The sequence below is a fragment of the Neolamprologus brichardi genome, chromosome 11, assembly GCF_056152115.1.
Source record: "Neolamprologus brichardi isolate AB-2024 chromosome 11, ASM5615211v1, whole genome shotgun sequence".
In the NCBI taxonomy this organism is placed as follows: Eukaryota; Metazoa; Chordata; class Actinopteri; order Cichliformes; family Cichlidae; genus Neolamprologus; species Neolamprologus brichardi.
In genome coordinates this window covers 29,785,083-29,808,778 of record NC_142114.1, presented here as the reverse complement: position 1 = coordinate 29,808,778, position 23,696 = coordinate 29,785,083, and the positions used below count along the sequence as shown (strand labels likewise).

General features: G+C 39.4%; 1 protein-coding gene across 4 annotated transcripts; it reads left to right on the top strand.

Moving 5' to 3' along the window:
* Positions 1-1,037: 1,037 nt before the first annotated feature.
* On the top strand, positions 1,038-23,683 carry fli1rs (Fli-1 proto-oncogene, ETS transcription factor-related sequence). Of its 4 annotated transcripts, none has more exons than XM_087848524.1 (10): positions 1,038-1,191; positions 8,957-9,159; positions 11,097-11,266; positions 15,815-16,018; positions 17,250-17,330; positions 20,876-20,944; positions 21,092-21,154; positions 21,831-21,878; positions 22,110-22,196; positions 22,660-23,683. In XM_087848524.1, the coding sequence occupies exons 1-10, from the start codon at positions 1,174-1,176 to the stop codon at positions 23,181-23,183; spliced, it is 1,467 nt and encodes a 488-aa protein (XP_087704650.1). In that variant the 5' UTR covers positions 1,038-1,173; the 3' UTR covers positions 23,184-23,683. The 4 variants fall into 4 exon arrangements, with proteins under 4 accessions (XP_087704650.1, XP_087704649.1, XP_087704651.1 ...); XM_087848523.1 differs by having other exon boundaries at positions 15,815-16,036; XM_006801818.3 differs by lacking the exon at positions 1,038-1,191 and adding an exon at positions 1,342-1,704.
* The last annotated feature ends 13 nt before the right edge of the window (positions 23,684-23,696 follow it).

Here is a 23,696-nt window from a genome sequence, read left to right as displayed (position 1 = left end):
CAACAAAAAAAGGAACCAGTGCTCGCTAAGTACAACATAACTGTTGTTAATAATAAAACCTTATTTTCAAAATATGAGGATTAATTGATCTCATATGTCCTACTCTCAGGGAATGTTTGATATTTATCACAGGAATAAAGATTAAAAGTTGCAGTTATTTATGGAACTCTGTGTGTAGTTTCAGTTATTGTTGGATTTAAGATAAGATAGAACTTTACACCAACGTGGGTGCTGAAACGTGTGGAGTGTGTGCAGTGATGAACTTCAGCCTGTCCTATGACTACAGGCTAAAAATGGCCTTCATATGTTCATATAGTCAGGTTGTCTAAATATTCACAAGATCAGTGAAAAAAAAAATCAAAACAAAATAATGGCTTCAGTACAACGTGGAACTGAATGAAACATACTCAAACACACAAACAGGAGTTTTATTTCTAGGAGATTTTGTGATTTTCCTTTAATAGCGCTTAAAAAAAAACAAATTTACTCTTTTTCTAATGTTGTGTAGTAAGTTGTTCTAAATCGTGGGCACTTATTACCCAATAAGAATATTTTTGTAATCAAATTACATGCAAATAGTGTGAAGTCTGGCTGTTAACCATTTAAAGCTGCTGGGACTAAAATCACAGAGGCTAGTTGTATTTAACAAATATATATATATATATATGTATATATATATATATATATATATATATATACATATATATATATATATATATATATATATACATATATATATATATATGTATATGTATTCAGTCACATCTCAGCTCTGCCGAGGTGATGCTAAGACTCGCGCGCTTCAGACGGTGTGTTGATGCTTTGACTTCTTATGAATCTAATAAAGCTTTTTTGTTTTTCCTTCTAAGCAGGACGTGTTGGTTTCATGAGAAGTGACTTTACTGCTTTCAGTGTTGAGAGTGACTTCACTTCCCAATTTAGAGTGTGAAAGAGAGAGAGAGAGAGAGAGAGAGAGCGGGTGAGAGAGAGAGAGAGAGGGGGAGAAAAAAACTTGCCATCCGGTTTATGGTCTGTGAGCAAAAATTGTAACTGCAATGGTTTGCGCCATAGAGCCAATGCAGCCGTGCACGATTTGAAGTGAGGTTAGGAGCTAAATTAGCTGAAACAATCACAAAACGACTAAATGACAAAGACCGCGAGGCTGCTGCTGCAATGGACTGTTCGATAAAGGTAGGTGTTTGCGCCGTTTTTTTAACGCCCGTGTTGAAGATGACAGGCGGCCACCCACACCGTGAGTCTGCTGAGTGAGAGAGTCAAGGCGGTGATGCGAGCTCCCCACTCTTTCCTTCTTGTACAAAATTTCCTCTTCCTTCCCGTTCGTGGTTGTATGTCGGCTCTATAATAACACAACTAACCACTACATCTTTACACTCAGATAAAAACACTAATTGGTGGCCGGTTATACGCGTAAAAGAGGATTTCCAAACGCACGCCTTTCGACTTTTTTCGTAATTTCGTCGAGCTCTTCCTGCATTATTCACGGACCCACAAATAACGACAAGCATAAGGCACGGACAGACAAATTACTGACCACCGATCGCTTTCATAAACGCTTTTGTTTCTTTAACGAAGATGAAGTAAATGAAGGGGATGCTGGACTTTCTCGGTGCGCGTAAGGCAGGTGTCCTCGAAGGCGTCATGGATCGAATTGGAGCAGGAGGATCCATTTCCATCAGATGACTGGTATTTCACATTCCACACTATTACAGCTACAGCTGTTTATCGTCTCCTGAGGACCGTTAATTGTTTCGATGTCTTATCTTCTAAGAGAAGCTGAAATAAAGGCCTCTGTGTCAGAGAGAAAACTTACTTTTTACCGAAATTAGCGCCGACTGTTGCGCAACGAGGGGAAAATGCAATTATTTTAATCAGATTATGCACTCAAGTGACCCAATTCACGCTCGGTTTCTATTAAATGTGCGCCTGTATGTAACACTGGGCCTTTATATGCATGTATATAATTCTGTACTGTAATATTTTGCAGTATGCACGATCACAATTCTTAATTTCGACGCTATTTTAATATTGACTTTTTTAATTAGTTCAAAATTAATTACTATAACGAATTCCTTTAAAATTTCATGACGGCTGCAAAAACCTTTTTTTGCAAGAAAAAGCGTTCCTCGGATGCAGGAAGTCATTATTCGCTGATTTCTCGGGTTGTTTCTAACATGCATTTGTATGTGCAGCTGTTTTTAGGCGCTAAACATGACCGAGATACGTGGTTTCTCGTTATGAAAAGGACAGCAATTAAAGGGCTAGTACAAAAAAAATGAAGCCATACTGAAAGTAAACCGTAAATTATTATTAACACCCTTTATAACGAGGTTTTTTTTTAATTCTTTTTAGTTTGTAGTTTAATTGTCGGGAGACTCTTTGGGATTCTTTGTTATTTTTATATAATTATCCAGATGCTTATTCTCTTGTACTCTGTAGCTGTCGATTGTGTTTGAGGTTATTTTAAGAATAATTTATAGCAGCAAACGGGAGCACTTGTCAGGTGTCGTTATCTGAACGCAGCAGGCTTCCTGTCTCAAACCTCAGACTTTCCGCTCCCTGGACCAGAAAAAAAAAGCCAAAAAGGCAACAAAGGCTCTGAAAGACAGAAACAAAGTGGACAAAGTGAGGCGTTGCGTTGTCGTAGCTGCGCTGCCCGCTCCCTCGCTGACAGGGAGCTGGAGCAGAGAGGCCTGGCCCCGAGTTTGCGGCCTGCAGAGGCCTGCGTGCTGTCAGGATCCGAGCTGTGAAAACCGCACCGTTGTTTGTGCAGCACAAAGCGCAGCTGCTCGAGCCTTTGCAAAATCAGCTCAACTTTTACTTCTCCTTTCTGCCACTTGTTGCTTCAGACATGGCGAGGACAAAGGGCTGTGCCTTTGCACAACGTGATCTCTGGTCTTTTACTGCAGCATGCACTCATGCGTGAGCTGCACTTAAACACAAATGTAGGTGTTTTTTTTTAATTATTATTATTTAAATTAAACTTAAATAACCCGAAATCAGACTCTTATGTAAGCAGGAGCTCAGTTAAGCTTTAAGACTTTTAGTCTCTATAAATAAAAACACTGAGGGGGAGAAGAGGAACTCAGAAATCACCAAAATACAAAGTTTCTCATTAAAACACCAGCGTTTGAGATGGATATGTGGAAGTCCTGTTTGCGCTGCACTATTATTTATTAAAATATCAATCCAGGTTATTTGTCAGGCTGCACGCAGCACATTTTACTGAAGGCAAGATAATGCAGGCATCAACATATATCACCCAATCCGCTTCTTCAGCCCAAGATAAGCCTCGAGGGGCGTCATAAACGACTAAATATAAAACAGATTTTAATCATGTAACTGCTTCTTGCAAGTTGTTAACCACATCCTTTGTTCCAGCTTAGGGTTAGTGGCTTACCAACCTTTTTGGCCTTTAACCCCTTCATACAGTGTATTGTTTTATTAAATATCGCGTAGAGGTGGAGATATGGAACATTTATACAGTGAGCCAGATAAAAGACATATCTTTAAAAAAAAATTGTTACACAAATATTCTCTAGTTGTCTTGCTAACCATTTGGCAACCTGCTGGAAACTACAAATTAAATGAACAACAGTAAATTAATCTAAAAGGGCTACTTTTTGTTTTTAGTGCACCTAGATTCCAAACTGGGGAACTGACAGTTTTCCCTCCCCTTTAAAAAGTAGAACCAATGACCTTCTACCTCTATGGTTAGGGGATGTGGTGATTTTGTTATGCTGTGTTGCAAGCATGTTTTGGGTCAAATGATCCCCTCAGTGGTAAAGGGCGACTGTAAATCTATATAAAGTTGTTTATGAAATATTTTTCTCCTGATTAAGGATAACACTGCTTATCCAGGGGGTGAGGGTGAATGTTTGAAGAGAATGAAAATGATGTGAATCATAATTGTTTCAGAGTAACCAAATCTCAGCCCACCTTAACAGTTTTGTTAGACCGCAGTCTTCCCTAATATTGCCACACAACAAATACAGAAATAATTATAAAACCGGTGTTTCATCCTTCCACTAAATGCTTCAGACTTGCAGAATCATTTCATTTAGGTTAGTCTGGCTCACTAAGACCTTTTATGTTGGTTTCCTTTCATTTGTTACCTGTTTGTAGTCTTTTAAGGCTTACACAGGAATTTCTACAATTTTTGTTTGTTTGTTTATAGATCAAATTATTAACCAGGACATATTCATTAGATTGTGGGATACCTGAATGGTAGTTTTTGGTTGCAGCCCTGGTTACAGGTGAACTTTAGCAGTACAAATACATGTAAAATAGTACATGCAGCAGGATATATTTAAGGGGAAATTTCCTTTAAATGAAAAGCTCTTGGCAGTAAAAACTAAGAGTCTTTGAACACCGACACCCTTCGTGTGTGATTCATAACGGACTACTACCTAACGTTATCTGATTCAGGCTCTGCTGTAATGGCCCTGCTCGTGTGCTACTGAAAAATGACTTTTGGAGGTAGAGTTATTAAAGTGAGTCTTGGAATATAAGGCATTTGGATTCATGGTTAAATGTGGACAAACTATGAATCTAAAATGTCATTTATACAAAGATGAATAAAGATCCACATCTCGACAGGCCTCCTGTGAGCACGCTTTTAGTTGCTGGCTTGGGCAAGACTGCACTGATGCAACCTGCAAAGCTGCTGACAGCCATGTCAAAAGTTTCCATGCAGGACTTCGTGTTCGTGCGCTCACTCAAAGTGGAAAGTGCGTGCTATCAAAGTGAGCAGCAGCGGCGTAAATTTTAGGACATCGAGGCACAAGGCGGCCTCAGTTTCAAGAAGGTCATGTTTTTAAAAGCAGTTTTGTGTCACTGAGCAACAGCCTGAAACGCTCTCAACAGGAAGTCAGTTGTGGCATCGGCGGTCAGGCCGCAGTTTGGTATATTTGTATCAGTGAGCAGAGGAGATGAAGAGAGAGGGAAAGAGCAGAAAGAAACAGATAAAGAAAGAGCGGGAGTGTGCGTGAGCTCTTCACTGAATTCACTGTGCCGAAGAGCAAACGTTTGGATGAGAAACTGCAAGTGACGATAATGTCAGCTTGAATTTTGAGCTCTAAATAAAATTAAAAAACTAAACAAAGCAACAAAAAAAAGATACAATCTTCAGCTACGGCTCACAACTGCCTACTATCACGCATTCTCGTGAGAATTTGCTGTCAGCAGCGAGTTTTATCCCGCCTTCAGTTGACTGTTTCACTTCTGCACAGAGTGAAGGGCCCCGGAGTGTGAGAAGACAAACTGACAACAAGAGGACAACAGAAGTAAAAGAAAGCAAAGAGATGGAGAACAAAGCACAACATGCAGTCCTGCTAACCACTTCTCAAACATACAACACACACACACACACACAGCCCTACATTTACAGCATTACATGCGTCAGACTGTGTTGCCGGTCTTTCATATGCAGAAGTATTCCTGTAAACAAAGTGTGAAGAAGCTTTTGGTTCGGCTACATTAAGCGTGACCAAAAAAACCTGCAAACTCGAAATAAAAACAATATTAGATGGTGGTTTACAAAAGTGTCAGCGTTCATGTTGCATTATGGGTATTGTAGGCAGTTTTTTTAAACGACAGATATTCATCTGAAGTAAGAATCTGCATGAATTTGGATCAAACAGCAGCCTGAAGCTGAGAGTCCCAAGTTAAAATCTCCAACTTTACAGCACAAATAAACATGTTTACAGTAGAAAGAAAAAACCCACCCCTGAAGCTTATTTGTGCGTTCACAGTGACTATACTTGGCGGAGGGGGTTCTTTTTATCACGTGGCATTATGAGGGCATCCTACTTTGTTGGTGACTGTAGTCACTGGCTTCATCTCCAGTAATATGAGTCAGAGAAATAGACCCGGCAATTGTATATTTGGTGTTCGCGCTTTCTGAAGAATTTTCTAAATCCGTTATCTGATATACTGATACCTGCTTTGTAGCCATTTGTAATATAGGACCATCCAAGAAGTCTGGATGGTCCTATAGTGCAGCTTCTCACCTCATTAGTTAATTAGTTTAGAGGAGGTGAGTATTAGCATTGTATTTGGGTACATTAACACTAGTCAGCAGGTGTCTGTGTTTGTATGTAACACTGCGATCAGTCATCCAAATATGGCCACTTTTGGCTCAAATGTTTCCAACGACTCACATTTTGAAACCTAAATTTGAGGCTTCAACAAAGCAAGGAGTCCACAAACCAGTAGGTGCTTACATCCATCTTTTACATACAGTCTATGATTTTGACAGTAGTGCAGTGTTCAGTATTTTTCGTAACAATTGTGTCTTTAAAATCTTGTGCAACTTTTTTGTGTAATCGTGGGTTGGAGTGAAATGAAAACGTAACCTTCTTCTAGAAAAAGGGCGTATCCATTACACAGCAGCAAACGCTCCACGCAGCAGAAGCAGTAGCTGACTTCTGTAGGAGTTTGTCTGCAGCATGAAGGAAATGCAGAATTGTGTGCCATGCATTAAGATGTGGTTCACAGTGCTCAGGCAACAATTGAGCTAAAAAAAACAAACAAACAAAACAACACACACACGCACAAATGAAAAACAATGTGATGGCGGCACTTCAATCAAGGCTCATACTCTTCTTTCCGTCCACCCTCTCCTCTCCTGACCACAGGCCTTTAAGGGTTGTTTTCCAGCTTTAAAATGACCCACATTTTTACACCATGCACCCCCTCCTCCACCATTTCCTCTCCCTTGGCCTGTGCCAAAAGGTTCCTGTGCACATGGCGGCCTGGTTTCCTGTAGGCCACTGAAAAAGCACGGCACTGACGTACAAGGCCCAAAGACAATGCTCAGCTCCTCTAAACAAACATGCACTTGCACCCACTTAGATGGCCGTGGTCGCATCACACATGCACGCACTTAATTTGAGCAGCAGACAGAACAACAGGTCCGGTCTCTGGCCTCCTGAGTACGTGGGATGAAAGTGCCATCTTCGAGCGGTTTTGAGGCCACATTTTGGGCGCTGAGCACAGGAAGACGGACTTAAATCTCAATTAGACTCCACCTTGAGCTAACACCCCTCCCCCTCCCTGCAACCCCGATCCTAACGACAAAATAAAACTGTGGTTAAGGTTACTGATGTTCTTTATGATTAGGCAGCCTCCTGGCTGCTTTCACGGTTCATTTTTCATTTCGCTCCTCATTGTAGTGGTTTCATAACCTCCTGTAGCTTTTTACGTTAAACATGCATTTAAAGTTTGAAACAGTCACAGGGGAATTCTTTATCGTGCAGAGAAGAGTTGGATCCTTCAAACTCAGCCCAGGGCCCAAATCTGGCCTCTTCAGCCAGACAGTTGAAGTTCAGGAAAACTGCAATATGTTTGTGATTGACAGATTTTCATGTGCTTCTGTTTTCAAAAATATGGCCCATTATATCGACATGATTACCTTTTTTTTTTTAGGGCTTTCTAAAAAGACTTTTTCTTGAAATTTGTCACTCAAGTTCTCGTCTTGAGGCCTTCAAGAAATACATGAAAACAAAATCAGGGATTATTTTGCTTTTACAAAATCAAAGGAAAATAATCTTTATTTTTACCTCTTTTCCCAAACAGCATTTATGTTTGCAGTGTTATCAAAATTAACAAATTAAACACTTTTAAACATAAATAAACAATGACAATTTGGACAACAAACCACAACATAAACATACATTTTGCAACATAAAAAAAGATTTTCAGCATTTTAAAGTTGACAGTTTTCCTGGTTTCTTGTGTAATTACTTCCATTCCTGCACAGTTCATCAAAAATAGCTCATCTGACTGAATTCAACCTTCCAACCAGACAGTTATGTTTCAACGCGGACTCTATTTTGTGCCACTTAGCATTTCTTTATCTGATCCTAAAAACTTATAATTTTGGTTTTGGTTTTTTGGGTCAGAATTTTGCACATCTTTTAATTATATAAAGACCAAATCCCATGTTAGCAACTATTTTAAGTGAAGTATCGGTAACAAATCTACAATAATACCCAGGACTCCCAAACTGGGTTTAGAAGCATTTAATTTATTTAAAAAAATAAAATTAGATCGTTTATTTTACTAAATGGATTGAACCAAATATAATGGTAAATGTCTCAAACACATTCAGAAGCAGTTTATCTGTGTAGCCACTGACTGCAACTCTAACATTGTGTAATGCAGTCGTTTCGAAAGCCAAAGAGGCTGAATTGAACTAAGTTTGAATAAAAGTGAACAAAAACAAACTGATTACACGTTTCATCCACAATAAATAAAATTAAATATTAAAACGAAACGTATTCAGCCCATATTAACTGACATACGGCATTAATTTGCTGCTTTTTGATGTTTGCTGATTCTCAACCATAGAACTTCTGTTGGAAGCCATTTTTCCCTTTGTTGAGCAAGTTTCCAAAAATAGAAATGTGTTTCCTCGCAGCAGGTATCTGATCTGATATATATGTTTCCTCTCTGCCATTGTTGTCCAAAAACTATTAAGAACTCTTGACTGGGGGACTAGTTTGTTTTGACTCAGTCACACATCATCCTGTTGCTCACTAACGTGCATTAATCCACCGGCGAAAATAGTCGCCAACAAATTCATTACTTCCTGCTGTTTGAGTAACATTTAATAAACAATTAAATTAATTCGTATTCAGTGAAGACCATTTAACCTTCTTCTTAAACTCTATATTTGTGACACAGATTTAACACTTTATGGCAGCAGGAATTAATATACTTGAAATACGCGATATTATTTCCTGATTCCAAATCCTGGATGTGATTAATTCAATCTGGTTTCATACAAGCAGAAAACATTTTAGCATTAAAGCTTCAGTGTTACTGCTACAATCACCGCTGCTGCTCGTTTCGCTGGATAAAAATAAGTGTTTTGAAAAAGCAGTTTCCACAGGTTGTGACCCGGCAGACACTGACCCGCGGTTCTGTTGAACAGGAAGCGCTGTCCGTGGTGAGTGAGGATCAGCCCATATTCGAGCCAACCTACACCGCAGCCCCGGCCATGCACATGAAGACTGAGATGACGTCGCCCGGCGGGTTCAGCCAGACGAACAAGCAGAGCCCCGAGCCCACTGAGCCGGAGTGGGTGGGGCCAGGAGCACCAAATGCTGGGAAGAGAGAACACGTCAATGGCACCAGGTGAGTCACGGCACGCCGAGGCCACAGGAGAGCGCGGGTTCCCGTATTATCTGACTCCAGTCCATGTTGGTATGTCGGGTTTTCCACATGCTAAAAATATTTGTTTATCGTTCACTTCCCAGATTCCCGCCTCTGATTGTGGTCACGGCTTTGTTCATTTTCCCTCACCATCGCTACAAAGCGTGGGCTGGCTGTGATGGAAAATTTGGGTCCCTGTGTTCAATATTTTAATTTCCTGCATTATTGTGGTCCACCTGAATATGCTGCTCACTTTATACTGCACTGCGTTTACACTCCGCAGCTACGTAATAAAACACGATACACCAAAAAAAACATTAAGCATATACTTTCCAAAACTTTTGGCTTCTGAGATATCAATGTTGTGAGCACCTCACTGTTTGTTTGTTCTTCTGTCTCCGCTTCTTCAGTTAGAAACCGCTAAACTACTCAAACGCAGGCTGTTTATCAGCATCCACCTCCCACTGTGAGACATAAACACTATTAGACTGTTGCCTTTCTATTAATGTCAAATGTGACATCCATCACAGCTGACATTTGAATGAATAAGTGCTTCTACTTTTGATACTTAGACTGAAAAAAGAAAAATTAGAACCTTTTTTTAAAGCGTTTTTTCACATGTGCACATGGCTCCATGTAGATCTAACAAGATATCCTAACAAGGTTTGAACAGCTTTTTTCATTTAGTAAAGTCAGTGTATTTTTTAAGTCTTTCTTTTCCTATTTGTTGCATGTTAAATCTAATTAACAGGGATTAATGTCCATTTTTAATAGAAATCCTTTAATTCAAATGGACTTTTTTAAAAAGTTAACTTATTGCAGCACAAGTAATCCCTTTGCACTGAAAGCTCAGACTACTCTAAATGCTCAGTTTTACAGATTTCTTTGGCTCAGTATGATGTCAGAAATCATTATTAAGGCACACAAGCTCAGGCTTTAAGCACAGAAGCCACGTCTCTGTTCTTACCTTGTGTTTGTGATAGGCACCCAATCACAGTGCAGTCCCATGAATGGCGAGGTAGCTCACCAAAACTGATTGTTTCAGACAGCATGAAGCCTGACGTAGTGAGTCATTCTCAACAGGCAGGTTAACAGTGCTGATATGGAGATGGTTGCCAGTTTAGCAACCCACCTTTCTCGTGTTTTCACAACTTTGACCATCTAATGTGACGGTAAATATTACCGCTTCAATAAAAGAACTCTATAAATATAGAACGTGCAAAACACTTCAGGTAAAGCTCAAAAGTTTTGCTCCTACCAAAACTACCAGATACAAGTGCCTGTGTTGTGTTTACTGGGATTCTATGATCAGCAAAATTTCAGCTGGACTTTGAATTTGAAGTCAAATCCCAAGTCGGTGAAATATTCTGGAAGCTCCTTCAACTCTGAAGCTTTTAAACAGAATAAATCAAACAAGAATAACATGAAAAATGACTTCAACAAGTTACATTCACAATACAAATTAGATTTTTAACCTTGACACATTTACATCTGCTTTCTATATTTAAGTGTAGTACACTCTGCTCATACCATTTCTGTACCGTTATTTAAGGCTTTTAATTCTAGATCAGCGCTGCAGAGTGCAAGTATTTTCTAACAACTTCTATTTTTATGCAAAAACTGTCTATGTGGTGAAAACTGGGTTAAATTAGTGATGCACGCCACCTACTCCTGACAGGTCGTTTCAGTGGAAATTGTTGCAGAGAAACAGTTTGACTAAATTTACCTGCTGTCATATACAGACTAGCGAAAACTCTGAGGAAATGTAGCTGGCTGAAACTGCATCCAGTCTATTGTCACAGATTTTTCTCTCTTCATAATTTGACTGTGGAGAGTAATTGATATATTTCCGAGACATTTAGAAGACTGAAATTGCTCCTCAGATGCTGACTAAAGCCTCTCTTTTCCTTTTGTCGTAGTCGCGAGTCCCCAGTGGATTGCAGCGTCACCAAGCGTTCCAGACACATGAGCAATGAAGGGGCCACGATGCAGTACCAGGCCTCCTCGTACACGGAGCCCCGCGTCAGCCCCCAGGCCACCACCCCGCCCAGCAGTGCCACTGAGGAGAAGAGGGTCATCGTGCCAGCAGGTGAGCTGAGCCCCTCACACGAGCTGGCGCTCAGCCGCCATGATGCATCACTGTCCCCATCACGAGACTGTTTCCCAACAGCCGGCACAGCCTGGGCTTGTGCAACATCAGTAACTGAATCAGAGACGGGCATGTGCGTGTAATTATTCGTCTCTTAAAAGAGCCCCAAGAGCCCCGGAGCACAACAGATAAACAATAGCAGGTTTCTAGCAGTTGTGGTACAAGGTGACATCAGGCTTTGAAAAAAAGTGTGAAGTCTAAAGTGCAAAATTAACACTCAGGACTGTGATATTAATAAAAGAGAGAACAAGCAAGAACAGATCTGATGAGCAGGCTTCAACATTTTCAGTTTTAATCAGCTCGCTTCCTTTTTCAGGACTGTAATGAAAATAAATCAATAACCAGCAGCTACGTCTGAAAACACAGTATTTAAATATTCTTTGAAATGAATTATTTTTTAAACTCACAGCAAACCTAAGAAATCACATAAATATGTGTGCACATTAATACATCACAGGAATTTATCTCAAGGAATGCTTTAAATAATTAACCGAGCACTTCTGCCATAGTAGTTCATTTATTGTACTCTTACTTTATTTTACTTTTTATTTTAATGCAGAATTGCAACAAAGCAGGTATGTAATACACAGATTTCACTGTAATATACATCAGATCACATGAAGATTATTATAATAGTGTAATGTAACTCAAACAGCTGGTAGTATTAGACTGCAAAGCTCCTATTTGATATGCTGCTTTTATAGCAAGAAACTGTGTACAACATGATTTTTATGGTATATTAATCAGCAAGAACATGCAGGCATATTTCAGCAGCTTTCATACCTTTTAGTAAATCTATATCACTATAAAGCTAATAATAAATGTTTGTCCAACCAAACTGTAAGCAGGCAAAAGAAGTCCAACATCCAGAACTTGAAAGTTGCTTTTTATGATTTATTTATCAAGTTTGGCAAGAAATAAACAAAGATCCATTTTTGTTGCTTCCTGCTGCTTCTCCTGCTCTGGTAAAAAAACCATAGGCCCACCCCAGTGCATGCTGGTCCTATACCAGGCCCTACTGTTCTTCCTGGCTGACTTAACAAGATAAACAACAAAACAAAGCAAAAAATGAAACAAGTATTGACCTACAAATAAAACTTATAACGGAAAATATAAGTAAACCAACAACAAACTTTAACAAATTTAACAAATAATAAAAATAATGAATAAAAAGCTCCAACAATAAATAAACAAATGTTTACTTCACATTCTTCTACAGAAACTACAGTATCTATCTTTAAAAAGTACACATTTTAAACACTTTAAACATAAATAAAACAATGACAATCTAGACAACACACCACAACATAAACATACATTTTGCAACATAAACAAAAAAAAAACAAAAAAAAAAGATTTTCAACATTTTAAAGTTGACTATCTTTAAAAATTACACATTTGAAAGGTATTAAAAAAATCTGAAATGAATGAGACTGATGTCATCGGCTGCTTTTCACATTTGTTGATCTTCTGAGAGAACAGAACAACACCAGCCCTAATATTTAATACACACGAGGCTGATACTCATCAGACGAATGTGAACATGACAAAACAGGAAGGATGTGTCGCTGCGACTAATTCAATGTATCGTTTTTATAAGTCGTGGTGTCGATGCAAGTTTGTTTCAGCTGAGCGATGTGAAAAATGCACCGATCTCTCTGTTTGCAGAGGAAAAAAATCGCCCATGCACAAACTGGATTAAACACGCCGATGTGTCATTTCTAGCTGAGTAGTTCAGTTTGCTGTCCCTTTTATCGCTGCTATGAATCACTGGTCCAGTCATCTACAGTCTTCCTCTGTCACAGCTTCCCTGATTTTGTCATCCCCTGAGATTCGTTAAACAGACAGCATGTTTCGGTGCACGTTTCAACTGGCAGGTGATTTTAAAATTAATGTAAAAATCATCCGTGAGTCACCATCACAGAGTTATTCTGCCTTATAATACACGGATGTTGCATCACAGCAACACGTGTTGATCAGAACAATCAGGAGCTAAAGGGCAGGATAACGTCCGCTCAGAGCTGAAGCTGCCGTCCGATATCACAGCCAGTTCACAGCATACAGTCATTGTTTGCTGCTGGAAATGAGCTTCCTGAATCGGACCAGGTATATTTTAACAGATCAACACCAAGCCAAGCTGAAGCTGCCACTGACTGGAGCTTAAAAACATGTTAGGCTCTTAGCACACAGGATACAATTAAAGAGTACAATATTCAGCATTATATAAATGAACAAGACGATTCTGATGGTTCAGATGGAAAATCAACATCTGTTCAATGTCTCATTGCTATCTGGGATGTGTATTGGATCCCTCAAACTATAACAAAAAAAGACAATGAAAATCCAAATGTGCAAAAATAAATATTCAAGATGAAGTCTATCTCCGTGAGATGCATATTACTACAACACGATTAAAAAAAACATACTTTTAAGGCTAGAATGAGTAAAAAAACAATAAGTAGAGTTTAGGAAATTTCATCATGTGGTGTATATATATATCAGAAATATGTTCGTTATTATTTCTGCAGATTATATCAGTAAGGAAGCTGATTAAATATTGACTAATGACATATGGCAAAGGGGTGAGATTAAAAAAAAACAATTCTATGTCTGAACAAACGTGTAATCAGAGTTTACTCAAAAATGGTTTGTTTGTTTGTTTTTTTTTAACATGTATTGTATGTAGATTATGAAATATTGGACTCACACCAATGTTTCACCTTTACAATAATAATTTGACCAATAGCAGACCGGGACCATCAATACCAATATAATTCCCTCGAAGCTCAGGCAAAGTGGTTTTCTGTCACTGGTTTATTTGAAGACTTCTCTCCAAAGCCACCGTGAAAACTATACAGCATTAACAAAATAAAACACAGCAGTAAAAACACTACAACAAACACGATAAATAAATAAATACCTCGTTGGCTGCAAAAAGGGAATTAGCCGCCGTTCTTCTGAGGTTTCCTTTAACCGTTTAACCGTGTGTAGTTAAAGTCCACTTAACATGTCTTTCAATAAAAACCATCATTTCTGCGCGCTTACAGGTGTTTTTCTTCTTTCTACCCAAAGAGGAAACTAGCGCAACTTGTAAGCGAACCCGACTTTCAAAATAAAAGCACCAAAACGTTGACTACAAAAAACAAAGTAATGTACAGCTTAAACAATTTACAATCATGACAAGATAAAGAAATAATACAAATTATATACAACCAATGTTTTTGTCATTTATTCCCAGTTTGTGTGCAAATCGAATATTAAAATCTTTTTTCATTATTAGAAGTTTCAAAGCCTTTCAGCGCTTCATAATAATTTAACTTTAAATCAGCTCAGAATTCCTGTGACACACAGCCGATGGGCCATTTTCAGTCCCACCAACCGGCACTACAACACTAATGCATGTCAAAAATGTAAAACACTCCCAAGTACATGAAATATGCTTAATGAACATAAATATAGACGGCTTTGTCAAAGCCACTGTAATATTTCTAAAAAGCTGTTTTCAGCTCAGTATTATGGTCATTATTTACTTCCTGAATATTGAGCCCTTCGGGGAAATCAAGAGAGCAGATGGAGAAGCAGTTGAACAGAAGAAAAAAACAAAAAGAGAAAACACGTGGAAACCAAAGAACAGCTTATTTTAAATGTAATTTTCCTAATTATGCATGTAAATATAACAGAAGTGTTGTCATAAATTTTAAGATGACTATTGATTTATTAAAAGAAAAAAGAAAAACAATCCCAGCCTCAAATTTCAGTTGACTTCACAGCCCTTTAGAGATCACCAGATACCCTCTGAATGGCTCCACTGGATGAACTTATGACTATAAATATAAGCAGGACCCATTTAAACGTGTTCTCTGGTTAGGGGTGTGTTATCTGTTTTGACAGTGTGGTTATTCCCACCCTACCACCTATTTTACAATCACTATCAGAATCACTAAGAAGTATCCGGTGTTAATCAGCACTTTCATGACCTCCAAAACAAACACGTCGTATTTAGCTGAGTGCTCTTTACACTGTTGACTCTTTCATCCCCCCAATGTGATGGTGTGAAGGATTACAGGCGAGCACTGCTGGTATTTAAAGATTCCTTCCTGACATTCTGGAAAACGTAATTTTCCTGACATCATAAAGGTAAAACTACAATTTTGTAAAAATTAAAATCTTAATAATCTTCACATCCAGGCTGCAGTGCTGAGGTAAACAAAATCCAGGTTTTAAACTCGTGTGAAAGTCTTCACATCAAAGCTGAAGTTACTGCTTGAGCTAGCCACTCCTGGAAGTATTTTCACAGGAAATCAGTGACCAGATTAATCAGAGTAATTTATGGTAATTCCCCAGGAAGTAGCTTCTACAATTTCCTGTTTGAAAGTTTCTGATACACAAAAAGCAGAACAGCCTCACAAAGGATGTTCAACTCTTCAAAAAAATGCCAAACATGAGTGAAAGTGTAATAAATGACTAAGCGCCTCTCTTCAATTCCAGATCCCGAGGTGTGGACGCAGGACCACGTGCGCCAGTGGCTGGACTGGGCCATCAAGGAGTACGTCCTGGAGCAGGTGGATGTCATGCTTTTCCAAGCGCTTGATGGGAAAGCCCTGTGCAAGATGACCAAAGACGACATGATGCGGCTCACGTCGGCCTACAATGCAGACATCCTGCTCTCGCACCTCAATTACCTCCGGCAGAGTAAGGCTGGCTTCACGTGTGAGATCTTGCTCTGCAGCTGGTAACATTGTTCACATGTCTCGCAGATTTCAAAGGTTTTCAAGTGGCAGAAATGTATCGAACACGAGGATCTAACAGTTCCCCGACGCAGCTGCTTTAGTCTCGCTTCAGTCTCACTCTGTGATCTTCCGTGTAATGAAGATCTTCTGAAATTAAACACTCTGAAAAGAATTGCAGCAAAAACCATTTTTGAAAGTGTGCATTTGGATTTTTTAAAATATTTTTCCTGAGGTTTGTTATCTCAGAATTGGATTTACTGATAAATAAACTCCACCCTGGTATCAGTGCAGTTAAGAGTAACGCAGATTCATTGGGGGCAAATAAAGAGTTCATGATGTTTTTTGTTTTGAGGAACATGATGTCACTTCAGGCTCTCGTTTGTTGTTCTGTTAACCAAATTTGTGGTCTTCACTGAGCGCTGTGACCACTGTTCCTCTTTGCAAAAGCAGGTTTCCTGTGTTTCGCGTAACACACGTACGTCACCATGAGTTTGGATCCGTACTACATTACATAATTTACCAAGTGTTTGTGACTGAAGCAGCAGCAGTTTGACGAGTGCAAATCACTGCAGTCATCGTGTCTGAGCTGGTTCGACGAGAGGTGGACAAATGAACAGCAGCATCCAGTTTTGCACTGAGGGTGGGCTGTGAGGAAAACAACGTGGGTGCTTGGTAGCCTCGAGCAGACATTTTGAATTAACAAAAATCAAAGTGAAAGTTGCAGGAAAAGGTTTGCGGTTTTAAATGTTCGAAAGCAGATTTAAAAAAGATTAAAAAGTAGTGAAACAAAAACAGCCGTGGTGATTAATTTACTGCAGAAAACGATGCAGGGTTTGTAAAAGTATTTCTTTCAGTATCACAGGAAATGGTCCTCTCAGATCCTTCCAGAATTGTTCTGGTGAATTGGCACCTCAGTCTTTGATAGATCCTCATTTTTTTTAAAATAAAACCTGAGTTTTCACCTTCAAGTTATCATACCGGTTCACGAGGCATTCACAGTCCATTCTTTTCAACTGGCTGGACCAAAAAGTCGAGTCTGTTGAAGCAACAGGAAAAACAAAGGACCCCCACCCCACAGTTATAATGTTATTCTTCTGACACACAGGACAGACACTACTCTTTCTACTCTGCTGTGCATGTTTAAAAGAATATAACATTGAATTTTATTTCATTCTTGAATCTTTTTTTCCCAGGTAGTCCAACGTTCTCCTACCCAACAACTCCCACCAACAACACACCACCACAACAACAGCCGCCCAGACAGGTGAAAACAGGTGAGATCAACCTCTGACACATTTCACCCATTTTCAGGACAACACATTCTCCTAATCAGCTTCTTTGTGTGATGAGGTCCTAAATGTTTTAATACCTAACATGAGGGATTTTATGTTGTTGCTTAGTGAAAAATCATAATTAGCAACACTAACATCAAAGTTGTTCAGTTATCCTCTGATTTCACATATATTAAAAGGTGCAATTCACCTCAGAATTGAATATAAATATTTATATATTTTAATGTATTCATTTTGCTTTCGACTGTCTGCACCCATCACCCAAAAGTAGTGCGCAGCTAGCTAACTTCACAGTTCAGTTCAAAGAGGCAGTGTTGGTAATATTTACCTTCCGTCACGAGCACGAGGCCTAGTGTCAGATACGCACTTCCTTCTGCACTGCGATACAGTTAGCGGGTGTAGTTTGATAGAAACAAATAGTTCCTACATGAAACCACTCACAACAAGGTTTGTGGAGGTTTTCAGTAACCTGGTCACGGTTTCTGGTAAGACACACGGCTGCTTAGGTTCTCAGATGTATTTTTTGTTTTTGCCGCTTTCAGCACCACAAAGTTATTGTGAATTAATTGCATTACGTACAAGGAAAGGACGACATTTCTTGGGGTCATGCAAGGTTCATTTTGGGGTGAACTGTAATTAAACTCAGTTATACCTTCATCGTCCAGATGAAGCTGATTAGCTGACTTGTGTTAAGTTAATAAACAAATTCTAATTTGAGGTTTTGGTTTACTGGGACAGTTATTTACCAAGTGGGACATTAAAACCAAATCTGAAGGGAGGTGCATTTTTATTTTATGCATCGTTTCTATAAAAATACATTTCCATTTAATGCAGGATGTTAGGGTTCTGAAAAATAGAACAGTTCATAATATTGTGGTCATTCTTCAAAATGAGGTCACGGTAACAACTGTGCAGGACTGACATGTATAAAACGCTTGGCTGTTAGAATTTCACCAGTCACTGCACCTTCTGCAGCAAAACCATCACAATCATCAAAACTGATACTGAAATGATAAAAACAAACCGGTTTTTAATTAAAATGCAGTGGTGGATGTTTACTCGAGTATTGTAGTTAAAGTAAATTATGGGCAAGTCAAAATCATTTGATTTTACGGTATTTTTATGTGTTTAGTCTTACATTTCAGAGGAAAACAATACGTTCCTTTCTCCTGCACTGCATTTTTCTAGTAGCTGTGTTTAAAGGTTGCTGATCACACACACACACACAGCTACAGTAAATGAAACCATTGTGAGACGTCAGGATTTCCAACCTTATCTTGTTTCAGGTTTATGTGAACAGCAATCTTTCCTCTAAACCTCACTGCAGACTCTTATTTAGATCATGTCCTGAACTCTGAGGTCACATTTTCTAATAATACACACAGCATAACTGTCTTGGTTTACTGGTTTGCTACCAAACTACTTACCTAAAAGATTTATAATTAAAAAAAATACAGTAGTTCAAACTAGGCTTTCTACCAGTAAACTGCACTTGGTGTACTCTGTAACTGTTGAGCATGAGCACTATTATGCACTTTAAGCATTCATAGCAGATACTGCGGTATGATTTTAATTGGAGGATTCAAAATGAACCCGTTGGGCTTTTTTTGTTTCATATTTTAATTGCTGTACTATATTCAAGTAGCTTAGTATGATCACTATTCAAAATAATCTATATGCGCCCCCTTAATCCTCCATCTGAAAGAAGACATTGTAGCAGTTTCTCCTTTAAGACAGCTTCTTATGATTGGCTGCCCCTCATAAACAGAGTATCTGAGCTGGGTGGGGCTTTGTATTCACAGGTAGAGATGTCTGACATCATACAGAACCAAGAGTTAAATTAAAAATATATCTTTCAGATGTGTCCTTGATCCAACACAGCTGATTTAAATGGTTAAATTTCCTCCTCAACATGTCTTGAAGTTCTCCAGAGGCCTGGTAATGAACTAATCATTTGATTCAGGTGTGTTGACTCAGGGCGATGTCTAAAACCTGCAGGACACCGGCCCTTGAGGCCTGAAGTTCCCCACCCCTGGATTACATGATGGTGGGGCAATGTCTTAGAGATGTTTCACACCTTACGGTGACAGTAATGACCCCCACATTTTTTCTACACCTTGGCTCATGTGGCAACAAATGATTAATAACTGATGAGTGACCCTGAGGTGAAACAGAGATGGCTTCCTGTACAGCTTGTGTAGGAGGGAGTAGCTTGTAATAAGTACTGATGTGTCTCAGCATTGATAAAGTGTTTCTGTTTGAGGTGGATCAGGACACATTAGCATCTACACTCAGTTACTGGACATTCAACTTGTAGTAGTCACTGCACAACTGTGCAGTAGTTCATGTTTGCCACAGTTTGCTATTAGTCATAGTCTGTGTTTCAGGTTGCTTGATGCAACTGGTGGTTTTTTCCATTTTTTCATTTCCATCACCCACAGGCCCTCTCAGTGGGGGCCGGGTTCTGGTGGGGGCCTCTTCCTTTGACTTGTGTCGCCTACGATCATCTGATTATTGGGGTTCTCGCCTTGAGTTCAGAGTTATTATAGTTTTGTGTTGTTTCATCAATTTCCATTTCATTTGACTACAAAGCCTTGAGCTGACTGTTGTTGTGATTTGGGACTATATAAATAAAACTGAAATGAACTGAACAGACTTAAGTCTAGCTTGAGGAGGAGGTTTGCTCATTTTAGTTTGAGTTGTTATTATTATTGTGTGGAGGGCATATGTCAGGGTCAGCACAGGTCTTACAATAAAAACAGTTGACTTACATTTTGTAGACATCCAAGTCTCAAACACATCAAAGCCTCGTCTGACAAACTATGATTAAATTTGACTAAAGTACTAAGTAATAAAACGTCCTCTATATTTTTGTTTCATTCGTTAGTTTTCCAAGTTCACCAAATTGTTTCAGTTGTATTTTCCAAGTCTATTTTTTTGTTCAGTAAAATATTTTGGGGGGTTTTTACATCTAGTTTTAGAGTTTAGTTTTAGTTAACTACAATAACCTTGCTTGAGAGAACCATTGTTGTGAATTGGTGCCATATTACCAAAAAAACAAAACAAAACCCTGAATGAAATCAAAGCTCATGAGCTCAGGGTTTAACAGAGGCCTGAACTACTTGAACATTTAAGAATTTAAAAATGATGTGCCGAGTTTCAGAACCATGTTGCCCAGTGCCCAGTCTGAAAGGCTCCTTGGCACAACATTGGCCCCAAAACCGACGAGTCCAAACTCAACAGCCAGTTTCAAACAGGAAACAGCTGCACCGACAAAGGAAATGAGGGGGTATGGCTTCGGCTCCTGGGACAAAATTCACAATCTTGTGGCAACAAGGGTGGTCTGAACAAAAGAATGCTCTCCCAAGAAACTACGGGTCATCTCAAGACCTCCAAAGCCTTATCATTGTGGTCTCGGTTTACTAAACTTCCTTCCTACTATAGCTCACTCGTCTTAATGTCCACTTCAAAGATTTTACTGCTCGTCAGTGTCTGGTCTCATCCTCATTGTGTTTGTGTTCATACAGAGAACAGTTTTGATGAGATCAGCCGCAGGAACAGCTGGCCGACAAACACCATGACTACAGTGCCTAAAGGTATGAAAAAAAGACGATATGAAACCGATAATAATGATGAACTTTTCATGCAAGAACACCCAATGGGTTTTGCATTTTCTCTGGCTTTAACGCAGCAGAAAAATCAAACAATTTCACACATTATACACAAGTTTTATTATTTTTTAGGTTCTTCAATGGAGCACCAGCACAGTACACGTGTTACAGAGCCTGCTCCAAGGATTGGGCAAGGTACGAAGACCACATGTTTAGGCAGATCCTGGTTTACTGCTAACATTTTCTTCTTCTTTGGCTCTATAACTCATTGCACCCCTCACTGTAGGAAGTATGGGAAAGTCGCACAAAACGATATGCAAATGACATCGGTGCCTTTTTAAATGTTTGTTTTCAGTCTATCGAGTCAACGAGCTTCATCTAACAATTATTTCCTTCTTAGCCAACTCACCACAAGCACAATATGGGACAATGCTGTTAGTTTTAAACTGATGCACAAACCTAAACTTTGTTAAGTCACAGAAATCCAGTCACATTGTGAAGACAAACACAAAGCTTGTGGCCTGAAAGGTCACAGGATCACCAAAGAAACTGCTGAAACACAAATCTGACTGCAATCATTTAACAGTTGGAGACGATCAGATATTGTTGTGGGTAAAGTGGTGAACTGATCACACATCTCTTAGGCATTATATTAGTTTGGCAGGTTTCATTGTGCTCACGTTAGAACATTTGAACTAACCTCCTCAAAAGACAACATTCAAAGCTCTGATTGGTCGAGCGTTTCTTCAATCTCAGCTTGAATTATGTGTGCAAGGAAATGTGTTTTAACTCATTTCAGGGCATTTAAATCTTGGAGCATTAATATTAAAGTGACAGTGTGTAAAAGTAACATTCCTTTTCTTCTTTACAGACCCATATCAGACATTAGGACCCATTAGCAGTCGGCTAGCCAACCCAGGTAAGAATCTGAACCATCATCAAGATAAATAGACAAGGACGATACAAATGAGGCCTTTACACTGTCTGCTTTGGCATCATGAGAAAAGGCAAGCAAGGAAGGGCTGGCACACATGCACTTACTTTCCAAAGTGGAGTAAACACCAAGCAACAGCTGTTGTGTCATCACGCTATGACAAAATCCGGCTTCCCTCTCACCAAAATGACTGTTTGCCCTGCTGTTTCCTCACAGAAGGCCAAGCCCTCAACTCATCCAAGAACCGAACAGGCAAACAAAGTGCATACAAGCTCCCTGACCCCAGCACTCACAGGCCTGTGGGTAGGTTTCTGCCCTGATGTCTATCACTTCAACCAAGCCACACAGTGAAAAGGTCACATTTGCTCGGAAAACAAATAAAGCATATTCTGACTTTTGTATGGAACTCGTTACACTCAGAAAACCTGACGAGCTATCCAAGAGCAAATGGATCCATGATTAGGCTGAAGTAGCCAAGTTACCCTAACTCTGTATTTATTCACTCACTTATCCTGGAAACTAAAAGTGTTTTACTTGACTTTTTTCATGTCAAGACTTGAGAGAACTCATTTAGAAATTGGAAAAATAAACTTTACACAAATTTAAATGCTAATTTTAAAGCTGACCTGTTTACATTTTTAAAGACTGATGATTGTATTCCTTGAAAATAAATAAATATAGGCACAAACAGTTTCCTTTCTTGTTGTGAGCATGCAGTCACTGTTAAATCAGAACTGCCTTAACTCTCCTGCGTTTATGCTCCCAGGCTCAGGGCAGATCCAGCTGTGGCAGTTCCTTCTGGAGCTTCTGTCTGACAGCAACAATGCCAGCATCATTACCTGGGAGGGTACCAACGGCGAGTTCAAGATGACCGACCCGGACGAAGTGGCCAAACGCTGGGGTGAGCGCAAGAGCAAGCCAAACATGAACTACGACAAGCTGAGCCGCGCCCTGCGCTACTACTACGACAAGAACATCATGACTAAGGTGCACGGCAAGCGCTACGCCTACAAATTTGACTTCCAAGGCATCTCGCAGGCACACCAGAACCACTCAGGAGATGGTGGGATTGTCAAGTACCAGAATGAGATGTCTTATGTCCAGACGTACCACAGCCACCAGCCCAAAATGAACTTCATGGGTGGCCATCCTGCACCCATGCCCGTCTCCCCTGGGAACTTTTTCGGCCCACCGTCACCATACTGGAACTCACCCAACAGCCCCATCTATCCTGGGTCAGCCATGACCAGACATCCTGCCACTCACTCCCACCTGAGCTCGTACTACTGAGCACGATGTCAACTGAACAGAAAACAAAAACAGGAGAGGAACCCAAGTGCACCAAAGCACGCTCCGTCTCACCTGCCATCGAGCTGAACTCTGTTGAAAGAAGGCGAAATGACGCTATCATTCAAATTTTAAAGGCATTATTAAGTTGTCTTTGTTACGTTCCGTCTCAAAACCAAAAAAAAAAAACCCAAAAAAAACAAACCACGGACAAACATGAGGGTATATTAACCCTGGTATTGTATGCTTCCAGGAGTTTTATAAATAAACTCATAATATACTATATTAACGGTTATTCAGTTATGAATTTTTTTCACACATCTGTAAAATACTTTGTTTGATATTGACTGTTGTAAAGAGACGTCATAGTAGCATAACAGACCTACAACTGTTCTTTTCACTTCACAGGTCAAAACAGTTATCCCTGACTTTTTGTAAAAGGGAAATTGTACAGAATTAACATGTAGCAATAAAACAAATGCTTGATGTAAAGCTAATAAATAACGCCTGTATGAG